At 39.4% G+C, this 18,679-nt stretch overlaps 1 protein-coding gene and 1 long non-coding RNA gene across 6 annotated transcripts in view; both read left to right on the top strand.

Moving 5' to 3' along the window:
* Window positions 1–5,866, top strand: part of SOCS6 (suppressor of cytokine signaling 6) — a 40,188-nt gene extending 34,322 nt beyond the window's left edge. For all 5 annotated transcript variants that reach the window (XM_050767159.1, XM_050767163.1, XM_050767162.1 and 2 more), the window contains one exon: window positions 256–5,866. In XM_050767159.1, coding sequence (XP_050623116.1) covers window positions 382–1,989 — 1,608 coding nt within the window. In that variant the 5' untranslated portion in view covers window positions 256–381 and the 3' untranslated portion in view covers window positions 1,990–5,866. The remainder of the gene's footprint in view (window positions 1–255) is intronic.
* Window positions 5,867–11,098: 5,232 nt separating this feature from the next.
* Window positions 11,099–17,959, top strand: LOC126940992 (uncharacterized). The gene is made up of 3 exons (XR_007721031.1): window positions 11,099–11,515; window positions 12,053–12,135; window positions 15,783–17,959. It is a non-coding gene; the product is annotated as an uncharacterized LOC126940992 (long non-coding RNA).
* Window positions 17,960–18,679: the final 720 nt, after the last annotated feature.

Here is an 18,679-nt window from a genome sequence, read left to right as displayed (position 1 = left end):
GGCGCCTGTAGTCCCAGCTACTCGGGAGACTGAGGCAGGAGAATGGCGTAAACCCGGCAGGCGGAGCTTGCAGTGAGCTGAGATCTGGCCACTGCACTCCAGCCTGGGTGACAGAGCGAGACTCCGTCTCAAAAAAAAAAAAAAAAAAAAAGAAAGACCGGGGTATTGTTGTTCAGAAGCTAAAGGATTAAAACTGACTAAAATAAAACTTTTGTGGAAATATTTTTTAATATGACTCTTCTTTTTATTTTTTAGAAAATGGCTCCAAAGGTTAAATGAAGCAGGAAAAATACATAGATGCAGCCTTGCAGCCTCTCCAGATGTTTGGGGATAATATTCCAGATAGAAATTTTGATCCCTTGGATTAGGTAACTAGTCATAATGAAGAAAATTAGTCTTAAAACCTTACGGAAATCTTTTAACTTGAATAAAAGTAAAGAGGAAACTGATTTCATGGTAGTACAACAACCATCGCTAGCCAGTGACTTTGGAAAAGATGATTCCTTGTTTGGTAGCTGCTATGGTAAAGATATGGCCAGCTGCGATATCAACGGTGAAGAGGAAAAAGGCGGAAAAAACAGATCGAAAAGCGAGAGCCTGATGGGTACGCTCAAAAGGCGGCTTTCTGCAAAACAGAAGCCAAAAGGCAAGGCGGGCACGCCCTCTGGGAGCTCTGCCGACGAGGACACCTTCTCCTCCTCCTCAGCACCCATCGTCTTTAAAGACGTGAGAGCCCAGAGGCCGATAAGGTCCACCTCGCTCCGCAGCCATCACTACAGCCCCACGCCGTGGCCTCTGCGGCCCACGAACTCCGAGGAGACCTGCATCAAGATGGAGGTGAGAGTCAAGGCCTTGGTTCACTCTTCCAGCCCGAGTCCAGCCCTGAACGGCGTGCGGAAGGATTTCCACGACCTCCAGAACGAGACCGCGTGCCAAGAGCAAGCCAATTCACTGAAGAGCTCGGCTTCTCATAACGGAGACCTGCATCTCCACCTGGATGAACATGTGCCTGTCGTTATTGGACTTATGCCTCAGGACTACATTCAGTATACTGTGCCTTTAGATGAGGGGATGTATCCTTTGGAAGGATCGCGGAGCTATTGTCTGGACAGCTCTTCTCCCATGGAAGTCTCTGCGGTTCCTCCTCCAGGGGGAGGGCGCGCTTTCCCCGAAGATGAGAGTCAGGTAGACCAGGACCTGGTTGTCGCCCCAGAGATCTTCGTGGATCAGTCCGTGAACGGCTTGTTGATTGGCACCACGGGAGTCATGTTGCAGAGCCCGAGAGCGGGTCACGATGATGTCCCTCCACTCTCACCATTGCTACCTCCAATGCAGAATAATCAAATCCAAAGGAACTTCAGTGGACTCACTGGCACAGAAGCCCACGTGGCTGAAAGTATGCGCTGTCATTTGAATTTTGATCCGAACTCTGCTCCTGGGGTTGCAAGAGTGTACGACTCAGTGCAAAGTAGTGGTCCCATGGTCGTGACAAGCCTTACAGAGGAGCTGAAAAAACTTGCAAAACAAGGATGGTACTGGGGACCCATCACACGTTGGGAGGCAGAAGGGAAGCTAGCAAACGTGCCAGATGGTTCTTTTCTTGTTCGGGACAGTTCTGACGACCGTTATCTTTTAAGCTTGAGCTTTCGCTCTCATGGTAAAACACTTCACACTAGAATTGAGCACTCAAATGGTAGGTTTAGCTTTTATGAACAGCCCGATGTGGAAGGACATACGTCCATAGTTGATCTAATTGAGCATTCAATCAGGGACTCTGAAAATGGAGCTTTTTGTTATTCAAGGTCTCGGCTGCCTGGATCTGCAACTTACCCCGTCAGACTGACCAACCCAGTGTCCCGGTTCATGCAGGTGCGCTCGTTGCAGTACCTGTGTCGTTTTGTTATACGTCAGTACACCAGAATAGACTTAATTCAGAAACTGCCTTTGCCAAACAAAATGAAGGATTATTTACAGGAGAAGCACTACTGAAAGATGAGAACCCTGCATCTTGCACTTTGGGAATAAGAACAAAAGATTGAAATACAGTTTACAGACTTTCATTGCCATCAAAATATTTTGCTGCCATTACTATTTCAGTTTTATGTGTAAAAGAGTCATCAGTTTGTTTAGGGGTCGGGAAATGTCAGCAAGGTGTCTTGGGTTTATTTTGGTTCTTTAAAAAGGGAAGTCTTGAGGTTTTAGAGGTGTGAATTATCTTTCATCAATGTGCAGAATAATCACAATGTGAATTATCAAATTCTCCTAATGCCCCTCCCCCCAGTCCTTTGCTGCTATCCACTGTGATTTTTATGCATTAAAAGCACATTTCATGTGTATTCAACCCTAAGTAAAGCTGAATGAAACTTACAGAATGGAAATTGCTATGTCTTTTTAAATGGCCCATTTTCAAAAGATAGTGTTGAATAAACATACCTGTGTGATAAAACACAGAATTTACTATACACTGAAGATGAGTTTTTAATCTCTTTAAAAAGATTTATTTAGAATCGTGAATTGACATAATCTTGGGTAATGGAACGGAGATCTGCAACTTATCTTTTAACAACACTTTTTTCTAAATTATTTCTAAGGTTGTGCTAATTCTTTTGGTTGTGAAAAGTTGAATTTTTCTGTTGCCTTCATTTTCATCTTACAGTTTGTCTATTTTAATAAATGGCCTTACATTAAAAAATTGTAAAGAAATGTATACCACCGATTTAGAAATTGTTGCCTTTTCTGTAATTGAACTCGGGTACAAATTGGCGTATAACATGAAAACCTATGGAACTAGAATTATTATTAAAGAAATATTAGATGATCATAGCTTCCTGTGATAGCATTTTTTTGTGTGTTACCTATACTTTTGGTAAAATGTTTTATCTGTGATTTCTTTAGCTTAGTCAGCATTTTCTTGGGTGAACTTGATTGTCAACTAATTTTCATAAATGAACTGGATTCTCTTGCAACATTAATGTTTATAAAAAGTTTTAAATTGATTTGAATAGAAAGAAAACATTGTTTTAAAGTTGGACTTATATTTTTCTTCTATGTAGTTACTATAAAAGTGTGCTGGATTTGACCAATCCTTACCCCCACTATAAAGAGAACCCTTGATGACTTTAGTTTAAAAATCGTGGAAATTATTTAAACCATATTAGATAATGATGTGGAAGTCATATTGTCTTTCATGTATACTGCCATTTAAAAATAGGTTTTTAAAATTTAGCTAAGTCTTAAGTAATTTGCCATTGCTAATTTATCTCCTTGAGTCGGTTGTTGGGGAGGGATGTTATATTCAATAATTTTTAGCTATTTTGAAATGCAGAGTGTTTATTCATTTCACAGTTCTGCAATGGATGTAGTATTTTGGGATTACCCTGTCCAGAAAATTTTCAGCTACACACCTTTAAAGGAAAAGGTTTCTATTTCAGATGAAACTTGTAATTTGGGATGGTTCTTCCTTTGTCACTTAAAGGAAGAGATAGGAAAAGTCTCTTACCCACTTTAAACATGAGGGTAAAGGTTTAGGTCAAACTTACTGGCTTTGTCATTCAAACATATCTGAATCCTCACTTTTTTCTCTTTATTTTTTAGGGTCAGAACTGAGATATTACCAAGAAAAGGCACAATACCATAATATTATGGTCTTATGGTATTTTGACTTAAAGGGGAAAAGGTACTTAATTTTGGTGGGATGTTGATTGTACCTTGTTACAAAGACTCATTTTCTCATATGTTTTCTCCTAATAAGATGGAATATGGAGTATACTGTAATAATATAATTTAAGTGTTCATTATAAGCTATTTGGATTAAGAACTATTACAGAGTTGTAAGCTTGTTATCAAATTAATGCAAGACATTTAAACTATTTTTTTGCAAAACTATTTATTTTTAAAACAACTTAAAGTATATCTAGGGTGAGTTAAAAGTCCCTGTGCATCTATATTAGATGGCAGGTTTTGTCACAGAGTCACTGTGTATTAATAATAAATGTTGAAATGGCTTCTCCGTGTCTCCAGAAGCATTTACATGTCCTCCTTGTGAGATCATGGTGCACAGAGGTCTTTGGACTGCCCTGAACCCGTCTTATGTGGACATAACCTATTCCCTGCGTTTTCTTATCATGTCATGTGTTTAAGATCTACCCGCTTAGTGTCAAGATTATTCAGATTTTCATCTAAATGTTTTTAAAATTGTATTTTGTGTTTTAGTGGAGGACAGTCTTGATACTGTTCTAATTCAGAAAGCCAAATTTTGATGCGCTTTTATATGTTCATAATACATACTTTAGTATGCCGTATTCTAATCTAGTTTGAAATTGTCAGATTCTGATAGTATAATGATAAAGTCAAACTATTTGCCAAAAAGTTAAATTTACAAGCAGAAAGATGTTTTGCGATATTTTCTACTTTTGTGTAGAAAAATAACCATTTGGGGTAGGCAGCACAGCAGTGTGAAAGATTGGCTTTATATGATAGTAACACAGTCCGGTTAAAAGTGGAAACAGGGAAAAGAGAGAGAGAAAACTCATCATTTAGTTTGGTCTAGACACAATTCGGTTAAATTTTAGGATTCTATTGGCAGTTAACATATATGACATGGACACAGCCTATGAGTGCTTTTTAAATATGTGCTTCTAAAAATCTGAGCTCAAGGCAAGAAAAAACAGGAAAGCTGTATCCATTTGCCATAATAGATGAATCAGAGTTGTTTTCTATTAAATATTTCATCACAAAATATGATGGAGGCCAGAAGCTATTTTTAGGCTTACTATAACACTATTATGCATTTTTATAAATAATAAGAAGGCTATAGAAAGTACTTGAAAAATATCTAATTCTCTGTCTGTCTGAGGAAAACTCTTTCTACTTGGTGCAATAATCTGAAAATTTAGAAGGTCAAAATATGTCACAGGAAATGATCATAGAACTAAAAATAGTTTTTAAGGAAACCAGCTACACGGGGCAACCATCTTGCTGTTGAAGAAAATAAAATTCCAAAAGGCTAAATCATTGGCATAAAGGAAACAAAACCCAAAGTATACGTTGTAATTTTTGAGCCAGTATTATTGAAACAGGATAAAAGTTACTAAAATCTAACATAGGTTAATGCAATGTCTCTGCTAGTGCTACAGGTCTAAAATAATCCTTGTAACAATGCTTTCAGAAATGCCAATTTTAACTACTGTACATTTCACATTGTATATGGGAGATATTGCTTTACGAATGAATCAGAATAATACATTTTCATTTAAATCCTAATTGCTTTTCATCCAATAGGAAGTCTTAATTTCAAAATGAACTCACTACCAGCAATAGGCAGTTCTCTTGAATAATAAGGAACAATAGCCACTTCCGTGAATAACTTTAAAATTCTAAAAGTGTTAGTACACTAGCAATCACAAATTTGGTTTCTTTGAATACTTTTTTAATCCTGTAAAGAAGGTTTTTTATAAACATTCTTTTTATTAATCAGTCATAACATGGCAAAGTGTGTAGTTGCTGTTTCTGAAAAGTGATCCAAACTCTACATCCAGAGATTATGAAAAATTCTTATAGAATTTTGTAATAAGTATATACATGTTGGGTTAAAGAAATTTCATAGTTGTTGGAGTGCCATGAAATTAATACTTGCAATTCAGATTGCGGTAGTTTACACTTTTTCTGTATGTTTCAAATCAGGTGTGTACCATTTGTACTGAGAACACCACAGAATGAATTATCCAAAGTCCATTGATTTTAATACATGTTTTGGTTTGTAAACAAATTATAGTAATTTCTTGCACATTTTTGGAAATTAATTGTATAAGAATTTATGTATCTGCTTCTAGATACAGTGTGTAAATAAAAAATTTCGTTCACAAGACCTGCCTTGTAGTCTACTTAATACCCTGAGAGGTGCCTGATTTTAATTAGTATGGGGTTAACTGGATAACTTCTGGGTGTCCCAGGAACTGCACAGGGGCTGGAGGGTGAGAACCAGCAAATTTTAGTAAAAATGGGAAAGCAGAATCATGTCCCTAATGGAAGATGTCAGCTAGTGGTGCTAATCTCCGAAAGCCTTCCACGTGAAGGCTGGAGCTAGTGAAGAACTTGTACTAAGCAAGAAGACTAAATTAAAACTGACACAGTAATGAAATCTCACTGAGAGAAGCCTAGGCTAAATGATACAATGTTTGGGTTGTGGCATATTAAAAAGCATGTCACTATTAATATTTCATTGAAATAGAACCAGGTCATTAAAGTTCATATAGGGGTCATTTAGAAATTTTTTCATAGATAAGAAAGAGTTCTCCTTATATCCACTGTATTGTATTGTATCAGAGTTCTTAACCATGGGATTAAACACCCACTTTATTTTGTTTGAATACTTCGTAGACAGATTCTTTTTTTAAAAAACCATGGCTAATTCAAAGATGAATTTTCGACTGATCTTGTTTGGAATGTATCACAAATTTTCACTTGAGTGAAACCCAATTTGGATTCAGTGGAATACAAATAGCGCGGTCTCTAACCCCATTTTCCAGAGCTGGTGTCGGTTGACAGCATTGATGTTAACGTTATACTTTGCTGATGATGGTGCTAACGAAAGACTATCGTGGGATCAAGAATTGTGCAAAAGAACAGACTTCACAAATGTACACCGTCACCAGGTAAACAAACTTTGAACTGTTTTAGAAAATGAGTGTTTTCATGTTCATCTGCCTCTTCTCTAGGGTTATTCATTTAATAAGATAGAGGAACAGGGAAGTTTGTTGAGGCCAAGCTGCATTCCTTGTAGGTGCTTGTCCTGAAAGGCCACCTGTGAGGAGGGCAAGGGTGAGAGCAGGCGGACGCTCTCAGAAGATGAAAGACCTGCTGCTAGGCTGCCAGATAACACAGAAAATACTGTGTCTGCGTCAGAACTTCCATAATAACATTTTGTTAGTTATAGCCAATTTTTTTTACTACCACCTCTAAATTTTTCCTTTTTTTTTTTTTTTTTTTTTTTTTTTAAGCCTCACAGATTTTACTTATGCTTTTCCTAGGCTTTCAACTTTCTGGATCAAAAATAGTTTAATCTTATTTCTGTTGAATTTAGCTTTCATGTCTGCTGTTTTGGCCTAGTGGCTTTTCTTCTTTCAGATCTTCAGCTTCGTTTACAATTCATTGGTTTTTTTTTTTTTTTAAATGGTTGTTTAATTCTTTTAACTTTTGTTGTATTTCAGTTTCTAGTTTTGGGGTTACCTAACCTTTTGAATCCTCTTTTTAGCAAAACGTGACTCTTGTCTTCCTTCCCTTCGTGTATGGCTTGTTTTGTTGATGGATTTACAGCTGCTTTGACCCTTGCGGCTCTAGCCAGGCTCCCCCTCATGTTGGAATTTTCCAGAACAGTTTTCCTAGACCTTCCCCTGTCAGACTTTACAGTTCCATAGGGTCTTTGTGTTCCTTTATGGAAACGGCAGATTGGATGGAGTAGAAGTATCAGTTTATGACATAATTCAGTCCTAGTAGGAAGATCAGTCATAAACCCCAGGAAAAAACCAATGGATCTGAGAGTGAAAAGTACCTTTTGCTTGTTAAGATTTGATTACAGGCCGGGCGCGGTGGCTCACGCCTGTCATCCCAGCACTTTGGGAGGCTGAGACGGGCGGATCACGAGGTCAGGAGATCGAGACCATCCTGGCTAACACGGTGAAACCCCGTCTCTACCAAAAAATACAAAAAACTAGCCGGGCTTGGTGGCGGCGCCTGTAGTCCCAGCTACTCGGGAGGCTGAGGCTGGAAAATGGCGGGAACCCGGGAGGCGGAGCTTGCAGTGAGCTGAGATCCGGCCACTGCACTCCAGCCTGGGCGACAGAGCGAGACTCCGTCTCCAAAAAAAAAAAAAAAGGTCTGATTACAGAAGTCAAATCCAGAGACCCCAGGAGTGTCCCAGGCCTGACGCTGGCAAAGAACCAATAAATATCTGGGCGGGCATTCATCTCGGGGCACAGCTGAGTTTTGTAGCCAGATTCCTAGAACGCTTTCGTACCAGCCTATATTCTTCCCTCCTCAATACCAGGCAGGCAGTCTCACCACCACTTTTGGAGGAGTCATAGGAGGGAAAGGCTCCCTTACATAGAGCCAAGCAGAGCTGGCTAGATCAAGGTTTATAAATAGGGCCAACTGTCTTGCCTAGAGAGAATTGTGGGCTGTCAAATCTTGTCCTTGGTTAACTTTGGCTTACAAACAGGGTAAATATTAAATTGAGCAGGGCATGGTGGCTCACGCCTGTAATCCCAGCACTTTGGGAGGCTGAGGTGGGCAAATCACAAGGTCAGGAGTTCGAGACCAGCCTGAGCAACATGATGAAACCCCATCTCTACTAAAAATACAAAAACTAGCCAGGCATGATGGCATGCACCTGTAATCCCAGCTACTCAGGAGGCTGAGGCAGGAGAATCACTTGAACCCAGGAGGCAGACGTTGCAGTGAGCTGAGACTGCACCACTGCACTCCAACCTGGGCAAAAGAGCGAGACTCCATCTCAAAAAAATATATATATGTATACATTGAAAAGGAAGAATTCCCTTTGTAATCATAAGCAATGGATTTCCCCACACCAAGAAAGCCCTAGGAGGCACAGATATGGATATAAGGGTTTTTCCGGATCTCTCACTTGGTTTCATGGGTCTAAAATGGTGGCATCCAGGGACAGTAGGATTTAATTACACTAGGTCACAAGGTGAATATACAGGTGTCACTGGGTATCTGCATGGGATTGGTTCTAGGACCACCCTCTACCCTCCCCGCTCTCCTCCACCACCTGTGGATACCAAAATCTACCAATGTTCAAGCCCCTGAAAAGGCCTTTAGCTCTGTGGATTCAAACCAGCAGATACAGAGGGTCAAGAGTAACAAATGCTTTGCCTTCCCCAAAGTAAGAGATAAGTATGAACAGTAATGGCTGCCTGTGGGCATAATAGTGGCTTGAGTAATCCAATGACTTAGCCACCCAAGCAGAGTCAATAAAAATTATTGCATTTATTCATCTGTCTTTATTTCAATCTTTCCCATCCCACCCAACCAGACAATCAATACTCATTCTCCAAAGGTAATTCAAGCCTTATCTCACAATGTCTTCTCTCATTATCCCAAATCAAATTGATTAACCTCTTCTCCTTGAAACTCTCCTAAGCCTTAGAAAGAAAAAAGGAAGGGAGAAGATACAACCTGTTTCACTGTTGAAAATGAAGACGAATATGTTCAATGATCCTTATAAGGGTGTATGTCCTTACATGACATTTTAATTTTAAAGATGACAGAATGGCACATGACACTGTTCAGTTTTTTCTTTTTCACACCCCATCAAAACCTTCAGCTTTTACACAGAATTGTTGCTATGCTTCATTCATACTTCTCCAAATTTTCTAATGGAGACTCTTAAGCTATCACGTAATTCTGAATCAACAAAGCTTATGCAAAAGGGATGAGCTAGCAATGTAACAGCCACTCAGTGCATCAGCTTTTTGGTCATTTTGTTAAATAAGATTTTAGAGTTTCCCTGTGGGTATGAGATTATGAAATCTTCCAGTTGAAGCTATCAGTGTAGTAATAAGAAATACCTTTCTTACATGTTACTCAAAACTGGCAGATTTGTGAGATAATGATTGTCTCAGCTTTAGGTGTCCGCATTTGAAAAACTTGGATGTGGTGCTCTAGGATTCCTGCAGGTAGGGAGCTGGATAAGGTGACTTTTTAAAGTCTTTCCAACTTGAAATTTCTAATAAGGTTTCTAAGACAAAACCTAAATAGAGAAAAAGAATAAAAGATTTGGAGAAAAAAAAAAAGCTAAAAGGAAAAAAAAAAAACTTGTAACATAGTTGCAATAGGCTGAGTCCACAATGAGCCCATCAGTTTGGTATGCCCATTTCATTTAAGTTCCTGGGATAAGATCCTTGGAGTCAAGATGTAACCAGGCAGTGCATGGAGCACTTCTCTGTTTAAATGCACCATTGACTTGTTGCCCATGACACCATCAAGAGTGTTCCTACAGACCCAGTCAGACAGCTTGGTCAGGCACAGCCCAAAATGGGCCACCCATTGACTCAGAAGCTGTTTTTCAGCCTTGAGTTCAAATTGTTTCCAGGTTTAGTCAGGGTTGAGGGGCCCTGGTTTTAAAGGGTAAAGCCAAGGTGCTCAAACAGTGTAGCAGGGAAACAGCAGTCCCAAGATGAATCCCAGACACCTTTGACAATCCAGTGAATTTTGTCCCTTTCAAGCTCACTTTACTATTCAAATGAACTGAATGTTTAGGTCCTTCCAAAATTCAGAAGATGAAATCCTAATCCCCAAAGTGATGGTATTCGGAAATGGGGCCTTTGAGAAGTAATCAGTTCATGAGGGCTTTGCTTTCATGAATGGGATTAGCACCCTTATGAAAGAGGCCCCTGAGAGCTCATTGGCCCCTGGAGAAGGTGCTATCTATGAAGCAAGAAGTGGGTCCTCAATGGACACCAGATTTGCTGATGCCTTGATCTTGGACTTCCCAGCCTCCAGAACCATTAGAAAGAAATTTCTGTTGTTTATAAGCTACCCAATGTATGGCATTGGGTTACAGCAGCCCAAACAAGATACAAATCTTTACTTACTCCCACACCCCAAAATAGAAATACATGTAAAATTGTGCCTATAAAATAAACTACACTTCTCAAAGGTGAGTAAGGCTACTATTACTTATTGGAAAAACAAAATAATATGGTAGATCAGTTTTTGATACCATTTTGGCTTATGTTTACTATTTCAATAGATGTTGAAAGTGATAACTAACAAATGAAATCATAGACACTACACTTTGCCTGGCGATGATGGGTGTGGTGTACACTGCTAGTTGCTGAGGCAACATCATATCTCTATTTCATCCTCATTAAGAAAATTTTAATTTTTACAGGAATGGCAGTGTGCCCAGTGAAAAAACTACAGTTACCAGACTCTCTTGCAGCTAAAGGTGGTTGTGAGACGTAGTTTAGGCAAGATATACATTTATTGGGGTTCTGGAAATGTTCCACTTCCTGCTATAGCCACTTATCCTCCCTTCTTCATCTTTCTTCTTCTTCTCCTGGCTTGCTAATGTAACTCTCAGATGCTCAGCAGTTACACATGCAGGATGGAAAAGCCGAAAGGTCAAATGAGCTGGCCCTGGAGCAGTTGCACTGGGCCCTGAAATGAATACTTTCCTACTGTTTGCAAGACAAATAAACCTCTTATTTGTTTAAGCAGTGTCAAAGTTTCTGTTACTCTCAGTTAAATCAATCCCAACTAGAGAGTGCAGATTGAGAAACATCAAAATTTTCCAAAATTCTATGGGTTTTATTCATATCAAGTTGTCTTCTTTATTTTCAGATGAAGGAGAGCTTTAGAAAGATGTGTTTGTTGTTTGCATGCTTCATTGCAACAGCCCTGCCACACTAGGAGGAAGACAGGTTTGGGTCCTGTCTTGGTGATAAAGGTAAAACTAAAGGACAATCAGACCTCATCAAACTTCTCTTCTGAGGTAAGCTGTTGAATACAATATTTTGTTGAACATAATAAAAACAGAGAAATGTCAACGATAATGATACCAGAATGCATCCTGTATTTCTATTAATGAGGAAACTATTCTGGAATTAATACATAGAATTGATCGTATGGCATATTGCCTATTTGCAATGTCATCCCATGCCATTCTCTATTTACAGAAAAAAAAACTTCTATGTAAAAGCAAGGAAAATGAGAGAAACAATAATTTAAAAGGGGGATCTAATTTCAGATGATGAATGCCAACTATCAATGAACCTATACCGACTGTGTTTTTGACAAAACTAATAGTCCAAGCACCTAGAACTGTTAACCCTTTAATTGTTGATCCCTCATTTTTTAAATCACAAATATGAGTGGCTACGTGCCTTCTTCACAGGGTCGTGGTGAGAAGCAAATTGAAGCCAGTGCCATTTTTTCCACCTCATTTCCTTGGGTTGCACAATTTTGTGGGAATTTTCTGGGAAAACTTCAAAGCAGTTTAAATAGATCTGTCCCAACCATGCAATTACAGGAGCTGATGACCTTTCAGAAACAGTGACAAAGTTCAGAATCCCATTCTTCCATCCTAGATGGGTAACATCAACTTTCCTGATGGTGAGTTTGTCAGAGTCCATTCCCAAGAGTGGGGTGGCGGGGTCAGGGGGGACTGTTGACAGGCAATGATTTCTGTGGAGTAGAAGAGAGCAAAAGAGAAAAAGAATGTGTTAGTTGTGACAGACACTTCGGTTAATTGTTCTTCATCCACTTTTCCTTGCCGGCCTCTCAATGTAGATGCTGAAAAAGCAAGATACTCATTTTTCCAGCCACCCGTGCAGAGTCAGAGAGCCCATGACATTCAATAGATGTAAGGTTGAGAAAGACTTTCATTCCTGAATGAAAGGAGACAGGCCTGGGAGAAGAGTTTTCTCTTGCCATCTTTGTGATCTCTCCACTTCTGACGTGAACAGGGTCAAGTAAAGACTTGCTGTCTGGAAGTGTGGCAATGACTGGGTGGCCGTGAGTCATCACACTTAAAGACAAAAACTAAACATGCTGCAGTTGTTGGAGTGGAAGGAAAGAAAGAGCATGGGACCCCATGACCAGTCTGGGAAAAATCTATCTCTGAACATCTTATTAAGTACACATTGAATGTCCTTTCTTAGCAAGTAGGTTGTTCCTCCCAGCTCTAGTATCCCTCAGTCTTGAAGAACATACACTGACACAGACGAGTGGGATGCACAAAATCATAGGGGTTCAAGAAAGGTAACCCCAAAGAAACTCAAGAACAATACAACTCTAAAAGTTAAATCATGAATAACCAGTCTCAGACTTAGCATGTTAGTTCTTAGAAATATTTACCTGGCAGAGATAAGAACCCGCTGGGACAATTTCAGGGTTCTTCAGCCACTGAATCGATTTTAAATCAATGCCAGATGCCTCTGGGAGAAATTTGGCATATCTTCTTCATTGAGAAGGGATACAATAAGCACAGCTATAAAAATCAAGGAAACCATGAGAATGGTTTCTTATATTAATACAGCAAACATATTCCTGAAGGGATTGATAATTTCATTTTGTTTTTAATAATAATCTTTGCAATATCCTGGTGGGGAGATGGAGAGATAAAGGATGATTACTACCACGTTAGAGGGGAAAAGATAGAAAGAACATGACATGAAATGATTACCTGTAAGCCATAGTTAAAATGTAGCCCCATGTAGACAGCCAGTAAGACAGCAGAGGGAAGATTCCAGATAGCTTAAGTTGTAGTCTGGCCTCTGTCCCTCAGGCACTCTCTCTAATGACTCAGCAGGTCCCAATGAGTCACTCAGTGCCTTGCACCTCCCAGAAACTAGGCTAGGATATAAAGAGAACGCAGATTAAAAAGGAAAACCAAACTAACTCATTCAAACCATTGTAAGTAAGGCCACCTAGTCACTTTTTGACTCTTAAACCTTTAGAATAAAAAGCAGCCAAGGAGAAAAAAAAAATAAGGAAATCACCAGTATAAAGAAATATACAAGAATACTTAAATGTCAGCAATATTGTCAAACAACTTCTACAAAGTAAGCAAAAATGGAGTAACTAGAAGTAACAGAGGTGAGAGAAATATAAATATGTTAAGTGTTGAGAGTTAACTAGGGTTGTCAGCAAATAAAACTTTTTGCTTATTAATAAGGCATGCTATAACTCTTTCAAAATAACATAAGTGGCTTGAAATAAAGTCTATATAAGCCACATGACCTTTAAAATATAAATAACACAGCCTGAGTGGAAACCCTTGCCTAGCCACATACTAGCAGTGCCATTTAGCTTCTCCCTGCCTTAACTTTACTGATTAAGTTTATTGCGGTAGTAATAACAGCTCCAACCTCAGAGGGCTCTCACTTAAGAGTTACTTTATCTAAAATTTCTGAAACAGCACCTGGCCCAGAGTGAATACTATGCAAGCGTTTATTATTACAAGAATTGAATAATGTAATTAACAGGTATTTTAAAACATATTCATATATATATTTAATATAAACATTTGGAAGATGTAAAGAACTGATCATATCTTAGGACTTTAAGAATATCTCAGGCCGAGTGTGGTGGCTCACGCCTGTAATCCCAGCACTTTCGGAGGCCAAGGCGGGCAGATCACCTGAGGTCGGGAGTTCAAGACCAGCCTGTCTAACATGGAGAAACCCAGTATCTACTAAAAATACAAAAAAATTAGCCGGGCATGGTGGCGCATGCCTGTAATCCCAGCTACTCGGGAGACTGAGGCAGGAGAATTGCTTGAACCTGGGAGGCAGAGGTTGCAGTGAGCCGAGATTGCACCATTGCACTCCAGCCTGGGCAACGAGAGAAATTCTGTCTCAAAAAGAAAGAATATCTCAGCAGATTCTAAAAATTACAAAATATGAAACCCACATTGTCTGACTACATTACAATAAGTAACCAATAATTATTTTGTTAACGGTAACATTTAAACACTCCCTCTTTGCCTCAACCCACCACCACTGAATAAGGCATGTTGTTTTATAGGGGTGAGAAGTTGGTTGTAGGTGGTGGCATTTTTCCTACCATGGAATCATGAGAAATTTCCCCTTTTTCTTTGTTAAACGAGATAGCTGGTCTTGAAGTCCTTGAGTTCTGGATATCCCTGACCTAGAGGAAAGCTCATTTTGTTTTATGAGGCACATTAGGGGAAAAAAGTTTTGTTCTGGGGGTGCGAAAACAAAGTGGCCCTTCCTGGGGAGATAGTTGGATTTTATGAGACCAAGAGTTGGGAGTGTCTTCAGGTACAGGACCTTGGTTGGGGACTGGCTCCTGTCATCCAACACAGAACCAAACACCATGGCTTTTGGAGCTCAGCCAAGATCCCCAAGGCCATATTTGATGTTAAGGGTGTGAAAGCCATGATCAGAACCTGTCTTCTAATAAAATTATATTGTAGGCATCTATTGTTACAAAGTAAACTATCCCAAAACTTTAAATTGTTGACTTAGAACAATTTATTACAGCTCCTGATTTCGTGGGTTTGGAATTTGGGTAGGGATCAGCTGGGTGGTTCTTCTATCCTAAGAAGGGTTGGCAGCACTCAGTGTTTTTCAGCTGACAGATGGGCTGGGCTGGAGGGCTCTAAGATAGTTTCCTACACAGGAAGGCTTTGTGCATGTGTCTGTTCAAAGATGGCTGAAGAATCCGCTTAGCAGGGTTGGTTGATCAGGGCACCTACGTGTGGCTTGTGCAGCATGACGATCTCAGTGCAACCAGACATTGTAGATGGTGGCTCAGGACTCCAAGAGTGAATGAGACAGAGCACCATGGTCTTTTATAACCCACACCAGAAGTCCTCTACTGTCACAGGTACTATTTACTGGTCAACTCAGTCACAGGCCAGCCCAGATAAAAGGGAAGGGTTCATAACCCCCTTAGTAGTAGGGAGGCCAAAAACTTTGCAGCCACAACTTTAAACCACCACAGCTATGTCAGTATAAGCTTAGGGGAACATCAAAATGAACTGGGAATCAGGGTCCTTTCTCCCATTTCGTGGACTTCATAAGCCACCAGAATTCATGTGTAAATGTACCTAATGGAAGAGAAGCCAGAAGGAGGCTGATGGTTTTAATTAAATATTTTTAATCACATCAAGAAAACATCCATAAATTCTTAGTTTACTAAAGTTTTAAAATTGTTACATATTGAAAACAAATGTATTCATGTAAAAAGTACCACAGAATTTAAAATATCTCTTCTTTACTGTACCTCAACAGATTTCTGTTGGCTGCTGTGGCAAATATCACACACTTAGTGGCTTCAAATAACACAGATGTATCATCTGACAGGCTGGAGATGGTAAGTCCAGCATAGGTCTCATTGAGCTTAAATCTACGTGTTCAAGGGGCTGGGTTCCTTCCTAGAGACTCTTGCGGAGAATCTGTTTACTTGCTCATTTAGGTTGCTGGCAGAATTTAGTTACTTGAGGTTGTAGAACTGAGATCCTCATTTCCCCATTCCTAAGTTCCAAAGGCCATCCACATTCTTTGGCTCAGGGCCTCTCCTTCATCTTCAAAGCCAGCAATGGCAGGTCCAACTCTTGTCAGGCTTTGCATCTTTCTCCCTCTTCCTGACTTCAGCCAGAAAAGATAACCTGCTGTGAAAGATTCAGGTGATTAGATTGTCTGCATTTAGATAAATTCAGGATAATCTCCCCATCTCAAGATCCTTAACTTAATCACATCTGCAAAGTTCCTTTTGTTACAAAAGGCAATATACTCACAGTTTCTGGGGATTAAGATGTGGATATCTTTGGGGGCCATTATTCTGTCTATCACACTCAAAGTTCCCCATCTGATTTCTAAAATCTTTTTGCTCTATTACTAGTGTATACTACTGTTTCTGGATTTTCTTGTTTAGGTTAGACCTTAGCATTAGGGCATTAACTGTTGACTTACTTTCATAAATATAATGCTGTAATTCTTTTATATACCCACACACTCACACACATACATATTGTTTCTTTCCTCATTCTCCCAAACGTGTTATATCCCAATTTTTGGAGGTATTCAAATTATTATAAGCCAGTAAATATTTTTATAACTAAAACATATATTGTGCTATGATTATTTTTTCCTGTATAACTTTTCTTGTACAACTGCAGTCTCATTATTCGTCACATTTTTTTCATTCACTTAATTTTCTATGTGTTGGTCATCTTTGAAGTTTTCCTCAGAATTGGAAATTATTTCTCAATACATTGGAACACAACAGATAATCTATCCACTTTTCTTTCTTCTTGAAACATCCCTACTTGCCCTCATGCTTTTTCCCTTGAACTTGGATGGATTGCTCTCTAGTCTACTATAGCTGCTAACCTTAAGATATCCTTAAGCTACGTTTAATGTCACTCCCAGTGATACTACTGAGTTATCTTATTATCACTCCCAGGATTCCCTTCATATTTCTTCTCTGTTGGGGATCACCTGTCTCTGGGTTTACTCCCTCTTTTTGTTGGAGGACATCCTCCAATAGCTCCCTGAGAAAAAGTACATGATTGTTTTTTCTTTTTTAGTTTGAATGCCTTAAAATCTCTTTATTCCACTCATTTGTATGTCTATTTGTTTACTGGTTAGGTTCTGTGTAGTATTCTGGGTTGGAAATCTGTCTCCCTCTGTCTCCAAAACAAAGCTGAGATTTGTGGGGGTATGGTGTGGCCAGTGGCCTACATGGCATCTTATAGCAATGGAATGACAGAGAAGGATACTTGTGAAGAGAGAATTAACCAGAATGATGTCTCCCCAAGCACATTCTCAGGAAGATCACTTTTAGAAGAGAATAGACATGGTACTTGAGGATCTGGGAACTAATTCTTTTAAACTATCCATACCTGCTTACTGAAGAGAAGTTTACATGTACTTAACCTCTAGACTTTCATGTACTTACCCCAGTTTGCATACTGCTATTCTAAAATATCAGATCTTCCTGGAAATGTGGGAACCAACAGGTAGAGAGACATAAATACCAGGCTGCCTCTCTTCTTTACTTATCTCCCAAAACCAGAGACAAAGAGCTTTAGCTATTTCTTTCTTCTGTTTCACATCCTTTTTCCACCCTATAGAACACCAGTAAAAGTGGTTTGGTGGCCTCTTTGTGATTTTAATGTTCAGTAACCTAAATTTCTCTAGATTATAGAATCCGGAATACTCAAATATGGCCATCAGTGATGACAATTGTCCTTTATTATTTTTCATTTTAAAATTTATATTAGAGGTCGGGTGCAGTAGCTCATGCCTATAATCCCAGTACTTTGGGAGGCCGAGGCAGAAGGTTCACTTGAGCCCAGGAGTTCGAGACCAGCCTGGGCAATATGGCCAGACCCCAACTTCATAAAAAAATATAAAAAATAGCCAGGTTTGGTGGTACATGCCTGTAGTCCCAGCTGCTTGGGAGGCTGAGATGGGAGGATTGCTTGAGCCTGGGAGGTTGAGGCTACAGTGAGCCAGATCACACCATTGCATTCCAGCCTGGGTGACAAAGCGAGACCTTGTCTCAAAAAAAAAAAAAAATTATATTAGAAACTTGCATGGTTCCCTTTGGAAGATATGAATTTAAGATATATATGCATTTTAGATTTTTAAAAAGACATCTTTTTTTTTTTTTTTTTTTTTTTTTTTTTTGAGACAGTTTTGCTCTTGTCACCCAACCTGGAGTGCAATGGCACAATCTCAGTTCACTGCAACCTCTGCCTCCCGGGTTCAAGCAATTCGGCCTCAGCCTCCCAAGTAGCTGGGATTACAGGCATGTGCCACCATGCCTGGCTACTTTTTGTATTTTTAGTAGAGACAGAGTTTCGCCGTGTTGGTCAGGCTGGTCTTGAACTCCTGACCTCAGGTGATCCATCCGCCTCGGCCTCCCAAAGTGCTGGGATTACAGGCGTGAACGACCACACCCAGCCAAAAGACATCATTTTTAAGGATTCAAGTTAAGAAGGAAAAGAAAGACTTCAAGAATTTTCTAATCACCTGTATATTGTGAGCAATTTTGGCATATGTGCCTGCTAACATCATACTAAAAATTATGATTAATTTTAGAAACATTTTAAAGGAAGTCATCAAGTCCTAGAGACTAGGTATTATGGCATTCTTATAACCTTATGCTCTAAATTTTTATA

Source organism: Macaca thibetana, chromosome 18 (assembly GCF_024542745.1).
Source record: "Macaca thibetana thibetana isolate TM-01 chromosome 18, ASM2454274v1, whole genome shotgun sequence".
Taxonomy (NCBI): Eukaryota; Metazoa; Chordata; class Mammalia; order Primates; family Cercopithecidae; genus Macaca; species Macaca thibetana.
This window is presented reverse-complemented; position numbering and strand designations above follow the sequence as displayed.